Raw genomic sequence first — 6,717 nt, 5'->3', positions numbered from 1 at the left:
TGAGATTGCTCTTTGACTTGGCATAGTAGCAGCACCTTTACTGGTCTATCGGCAAATATGAGAAAGTTACATCAAAATATGTTGCATTGTATCTTATAAATGGAATGCAAACAGTTTTATTCAAAGATATTGAGACCAGCATTATAATCCAGATTTATTGGTTTGCATATACATTCCAAAATCCTGCTTCATTGCAGGATTTCACAACATATGCTCACAACATTATTCTGAATCGCTGGAATATTAGTATATTGACAATACCACTGCAGTCTCTCTCTATTTCACTTTGAAATCTTCAACGTTTTGAAGAAAATGCGCCACGGATATTTTACCACATTCTTTACCTCAGCTCTGAATTTATTCTGGGTTCCAGCGTAAATAAACGGGTTAATGCAGGAACTCAAAAACTGAAGCATAAATGCACTTTCATTGAGGACAAAAGAGAGATTGTTAAAGTTGGAACCGGAGGCATAAGTAAGATTCCCAATGCGGACGTAGAGGATTGTTATAAAGTACAGCACATTGAACAGAATGAAACTGCCTGAAATGGCAAAGAGCAAAACGATTGACTTTCTTCGTTTCTCCATCTCTGCATCGCTCCGATTCTTTCCCATCTTCTGGTTCTGGAGTCTCGTGCGGGCTCTATTAGCCACTAGAATGTATCTGACGGTCAGAGCATTGAGAAGTAAGATCAGAAGGAATGGGAGACAAGTGGTTAAAATTGAACAAATCCAATCATATGCAGCCCATACAATTGATGTGTAAAATACATCTTTTAGGTTGCAGAACCAGGGTTTATTTTTTACGATGTACCTCGGTTCATATGTAAAATATACAAATACATTTTTTATGAAACTTAATGTAGTCACAATTCCTACAATGCGCATCGCTGTCCTCCTGGTGCAGTATGTCATTTTGAGTGTCTGGCAAGAAATGGCTACAAATCGATCAATGGTGAAGGCGACTGTTAGCCAGGCAGAACTATCAATAAATCCGTAATTGAATGCAGAACGAACACTGCACACAGGCGTGATTGAGAGAAAACTGGATGGAAAATAAATCCCAGCAATGCGATTTAATACGACAGCTGTCACTATCACCAGTAGATCCGATACTGCCATTGACACAAGGTAATAAACGATGCACCCGGGGATACCACACCTTCTTCGAGACAGGATCAAAATAACTGCTAAGTTCGCTGCAATATTGACACACACACAAAAAAAACTGAATGTTACAGATTTACTCCCAAAAGAAATCACTCTTCTTCAAAGGAATCTTTGTAAATTTGAAAGTTTCTTGATGTAAGTTATGAATAAAGCTCGCCAAGACTGCTTATGAAGTTTCAGGTGGTTTCCAGATGAGAAAGTACACCAAGTAAATGTCAATATAATGCAAAATTAATTTAATGGCTTTGTTATGGACCAGTCCAGGAACTAAGTTTTCAAATTGTTTTCTAGTTGGAAATCTCAGTAGAGAAGAAGGTGGTCAAACCATTTGGCGTCAAGTAAAATGTAATTTATTTACTCACCACCAGAGGAAACACAAACAAAAGAAAACAAAGAATTCAGAATAATAATGATTTGAAAACCCGACCGATGCAATATCTGCTGAAACCCAACAGAGAGCTGTTCTGATTTCCCGCAAAATCCCATACACAAATTAAAAAGTTAAATTTAAATACAGGTGCTGAGAGGAGAGGGAGATGGCAGAGAGAATCAGCTAGGGATCATTTCTGAATCGTGGAACCTCTGTTTACTCCATCAACTTTTCTGGGTCCGCAGTTAAAACAAAAACCAAACTAGAATCATCTTTGAACTGGGGGAACTGGCCACACCCTTTTCATTGTACAAAATTTAAAAAAAATCTAAAAGTCTTTTTTCTTAAGTGCTGCCTTGGAGTGTCTGCCAGCCACACTCTAAGTGTCCAAAATCTAGACAAATTGTAACATCCACCTTTTTAAATCCTTCGACAAAGTAACATGGACAACGTTATCTTGTTAATGGAGCAGCATCGCCATAAATTCTAACACGGAAGAAGACAGAGCTGACTTGGAAACATGACAGAGAATTGTAGAAAATATTGAAAGAATTAAAGATAGAGAAACTGACAATAAGCAATTAAATCACCAAGGATATTGAGTGCGTCACACTGCCCATTCAAAGTGATGCATGAAACAAGCTATTGCAAAAATGATTCCTTCTTCGAAATGTCAGCAGTGAAGACGCCAGACAGTTATTCAAATCAAGTTGAATGCAAAATGACAATGATTTTGTCTTCAGCTTTGAAAGGGACATGTTATCAAAGCTCAGTTGTGAAGTTGAGCCTCAACACAGTAACACATAGATATTTGTGGATGTCGATTGCACGGACTTCAACTGCAGATAGAGAGTTGCAAACAGTGACAAGCCATGTTGTAGCCAAATGCTTGTGCAGAACTGTCTGGATTAACAATTAAATTCATTGTTGAGTGGACAATTAAACCAAGAATCCATGCAGCATGCCTATGAGAGATGCTACAATTTGTAGGATTGCACTCAATGTGGAAAATATGGTGAAAATGGTGTCTGAGCATTTCTATGTGGTGGCAAAAAAGGAAATGAAAGAAAATCTATCATTAAAGAACACTTAACAACACAGAATGGGATGTAGGATAGCAATGCTGATGTATGGAATTTTGTAGAGGCTGAGAACGGAAACACTGAAACATATCATGTCGAATGAAATATAATGATAATAAAGTTTAGGCAAAAATTAATTCAGATTTTTGTTGTGGGCTAAAGTGATTGCCCCTGGTGGGAAGATTTGGTTTCAAGTGCTGTCTCAGAATAAGGTGACTATGGAAACGTGATCAAACTTATCCAGAAAGACTGATAAAAACGATTTGGTCATTGTCTCGGTGTCACATATTGCCTCTTTAACATTTCCCTTATTTAAATTCTGTCATATATTATTCAGTGGTTAACAAGTCTCAAATATTAATTCTTTGTGTTTTTCTCTGTAGTAGTCAATATCACAATAAATTTGCAGTTACACCACTGTGAACAATGTGATAATTTATCCACACCTGAAGTGAATAACAGAACAGGACATAACTTGCACTTCATTTATAATGTGACATTCAGTGCCACCAAAGAACTAATTTACATAACAGTAAGGTTTCGTTAATTCACCCACAAGAACAATGTCAGTACTAGAAATTTACAGAACTGACACCATTATAACATTATGCCCATTCACTGCAGGAGCAGGGCCAGCCATGCAGTAGAACGACAAATGTAGTTGTCAGCACTAAATTGCAGGAATCACAATTAGAAGAATGAAATTGTATGTGTTTGGGAGGCAGAATACGTCTGAACATCAAATTATAGGGGCAAAATGAAGAAGCCTAAAGATTTAGAATTTGAAGTAAATAGGATAACGTGGAGAAGTTACAGTTCAATCCTGCCAAATTGTGTTAAACTGACGGACGTGGGAGAAATCATGAAGTTAAAATAATGACGTAATGCAAGGTTGGTGAAAAATAATGATTGCAGTTAAACGAAATCCATTGCACTCGTGATGGGGAAATGAGAAGATATTAAATCAGAGGCAGGCAATCTGAAAAGTGGAGAGGCGATTCTAATGAACTGTCTCAGTCACTGCTACTTACGCATCATTCGTGCACTCACTACATGGACAGTAACTTACCTGGAACCCCGATTACTGCAATAATGGGATAGTAAATGGCAAACAGCAGACCTTTTAGTGCTTCATGCATTTCTATCAGACTCTGTGAGCTTGTTTAGAATTTCAGTGTAAATTTTGATATTTATGTCTCATTCTAAGCACCTGGGAGCTCATTAGTTTGTTAAGTTTGATTAAGGTCCATTGAAACAAACAGATCTGTGCAGCAGTTGCTCAGCTGGTGTTCATGTTTTGATGGATGAATTATTTACCTTCGTGATATTTCGCACATGATATTTGTTGAGACCCAAACCCTTCCTAATAACATTTCTTGATAGGAACAATAACTGTCTGGATATCGAGGTAAGGTTTTCACCGTTACCTGTGATGAGAAATGAGCCTTTCGTAGTAAACACTACCAGATTCTGCCTGCCAATCCTCATTCAGTACCTGTGACCACAGAGGAAGTGCGATGTGACCCCAAATCCAGTCGTGACTTCATAGAAACATGGAAAATTGAAGAAGGAGTACTCCATTACGCTCTTGGAGACTGCGTTTGTTGTGGACTCCTGGTCATCAGGAATGTCCTTTTCAGTTTTGACCCTGTCCAATCGTGCTGGAATTTTGCATTTTCCTGCAAGATCCCCCCATTATTCCCAACTGTAGTACATACAGTACAAACTGATCCAGTCCTCTTCAAATGACTTTCCTGACAGCCCAGAAATCAATCTGGCAAATATTGGTAGCGCTCACTCCATAGTCAAAAAGTCCCTATGCAAAAGCAGAAACACATCTTTGCTCCTTTATACCATATACCATTATGACGTTAAAAGTCACGCAACACCAGGTTATAGATCAACAGTTTAACGTTAACCTGGTATTGTGTGCTTTTTAATGTTGTCCATCCACCGTCCCACCCCAGCACCTGCACAGCATCGTTTTCCTTATGAAGACGCATATATCATCAGCCTTCTTCACCGCTTTTATAGGGTAGTATCAAAGGTTGCAATCATTTGGGCTTTAAATTCGTGACATTGTTCGCTGCTATATTCTTTTCACATTTCTAAATTTCAGTCTGTCGGCTTCTAGATGCAATCAGAAGTCATAATTATTCAGTCATTAACAACATTTTTTGTGATATATGCAAATAGATTTCAACAACTTTTGCCCTGATTCTGGATTAGTGGTGCTGGAAGAGCACAGCAGTTCAGGCAGCATCCAAGTAGCTTCGAAATCGACATTTCGGGCGTCGATTTCGAAGCTACTTGGATGCTGCCTGAACTGATGTGCTCTTCCAGCACCACTAATCCAGAATCCGGTTTCCAGCATCTGCAGTTATTGTTTTTATCTCTCAACTTTTGCCCTGAAACCATTCATTGTCGAATTTTCTAGGCTGTTGGATGCTCGTAGAAAATCTTTTAAGTTTCTATGTTTTTAATGTTCTCTTGCCAGTATAGGTCTCCAATTTCGTTATATTTATTCCAATTCCATTCAAACATTCAAACATTAGCCATTTGTCAAAAGGTTTACTGTTCCTGCTTATTGTTCGAAAGTTAATCTTACAATTTTATGAGCAGTATGTTAAGATATGTGTGTTGTTCATGGATACAGCAGCTCAAGATCGTGAAAGGTCGCATTTCAAATTATTGACACTGCATATGTTATCTACCCCACTAGTTGTGTATGACGGATTTCCAGATACCTACAAATACATGTAGACCAAACTTTGTCAGGATGGCAGTTTCCTTTTGTAAAGGAGATTAATGAGCCAGTTGTTTTCCCCCAAAATCGACAATGATTTCACTGTGATCATAAGACCAGTAATTTCTGATTTTTATTGAATTCAAATATCACCATTTGCTCTGACACATTCGAACAAAAGGTATTGCTCTGGAAGTAGCAGCGCAGCGATTACAGCACTACACCATCACCTCTGCTAGAGCATTGATGTGGATAAATAGTTTGTCATGTTGCAGAAACAAGCTTGGCGGCATGAATACACTTGTGGAAAGTTGGGATCACATTTAGCACTGCTGTTTCACAACTGTGAACCTTGGTTGGGAATCAGATCACTTTTAGATACTGGGCAGACCACATTTAGTGTATTGTGAGCAATTTTGACCCAATACCTCAGGAAGAATGTATTGGGCCTGAGCACCCAGGTGAGGTTCACGGAAATAATCACTGGAATACAATGTTTAGCATATGACGAACCTTCGAAGAATCTGGGGCTACAAGCGATGGATGCCAGAAGGATGAGGAGGGGTCTGATTGATACTTGCTAAATGTTGAACATTTTGTACAGACTGGACGTTGGGAAGATGTTTCCTTTAGTAAGCGAGATGAGGACCCAAGAGCACAGCATTAAAGCAAACAAAAAGACATTTTAGAACGGAGATAATGAGAAACATTCAGCCTGATAGTGGTGAGTCTGTAGAATTCATTGCCACTTAAGGCTATGGAGCCAATATCGTTGAGTATATTTTAAACAGTGACATATAAATTTTCGATTGCCAAGGGGATCAAAAGTTATGGGAAGAAATCGGAAAAAGGTTTAAAAAACCTATGTGCCATAATCAAATGGGGAGGGAAACTCGATTGTCTGAATTGCATAGCTTCCGCTTCTAAGTCTCATGATCTTATGGAATCCTCCCTTGGGTGTCTGTTTGTGTGGATTTTCCATATTCTATCAGCGACCGCGTGGGTTTCATCTGGGTCCTCCGATTTCCTCCCACAGTCCAAATATATGCAGGTTAGGTGGATTGGCCATGGGAAATGCATGGGAACGGTTGGGGTTGAGCCTAGGTACGTTACTGTTCGGGGGTTTGGTTTGGACTCGATTGTCAGTAGGACCTGATTCCAGAGCAGGATTTGAAGTGTGATTTTTTTCTAAGCAATGCTTCATTCATGCCAGCGAGTTTTCAGCGAGACACTGGCTGGTGCCATGCCAAGACCGTTGCGGAATCGAAAAATGGAAATTTTTCTTTGATATAATCCCTTCTTCATTTTCAGGATGGTCCAAATTGTGTCAAAGAAACAATTGGAGGCACT

General features: G+C 38.9%; 1 protein-coding gene across 1 annotated transcript; it reads right to left on the bottom strand.

Annotated features, from left to right (window-relative positions):
- Positions 1-281: 281 nt before the first annotated feature.
- LOC140460079 (probable G-protein coupled receptor 139) lies at positions 282-3,760 on the bottom strand. Its single transcript, XM_072554481.1, has 2 exons — positions 3,691-3,760; positions 282-1,198 (listed from the first exon to the last, which is right to left on the bottom strand). Exons 1-2 carry the CDS (start codon positions 3,758-3,760, stop codon positions 282-284), a joined length of 987 nt encoding a protein of 328 aa, XP_072410582.1.
- Between the last annotated feature and the right edge of the window lie 2,957 nt (positions 3,761-6,717).

Source organism: Chiloscyllium punctatum, chromosome 36 (genome assembly GCF_047496795.1).
Source record: "Chiloscyllium punctatum isolate Juve2018m chromosome 36, sChiPun1.3, whole genome shotgun sequence".
Lineage (NCBI taxonomy): Eukaryota > Metazoa > Chordata > Chondrichthyes > Orectolobiformes > Hemiscylliidae > Chiloscyllium > Chiloscyllium punctatum.
This window is presented reverse-complemented; position numbering and strand designations above follow the sequence as displayed.

Bases quoted from the DNA above. Each gene is read 5' to 3' on its own strand.
- LOC140460079 (XM_072554481.1), bottom strand. From the start codon at position 3,760: ATGCATGAAGCACTAAAAGGTCTGCTGTTTGCCATTTACTATCCCATT. The intron at 1,199-3,690 runs GTAAGTTACTGT...TCAATATTGCAG, and splicing joins TGCAGTAATCGGGGTTCCAG to CGAACTTAGCAGTTATTTTG.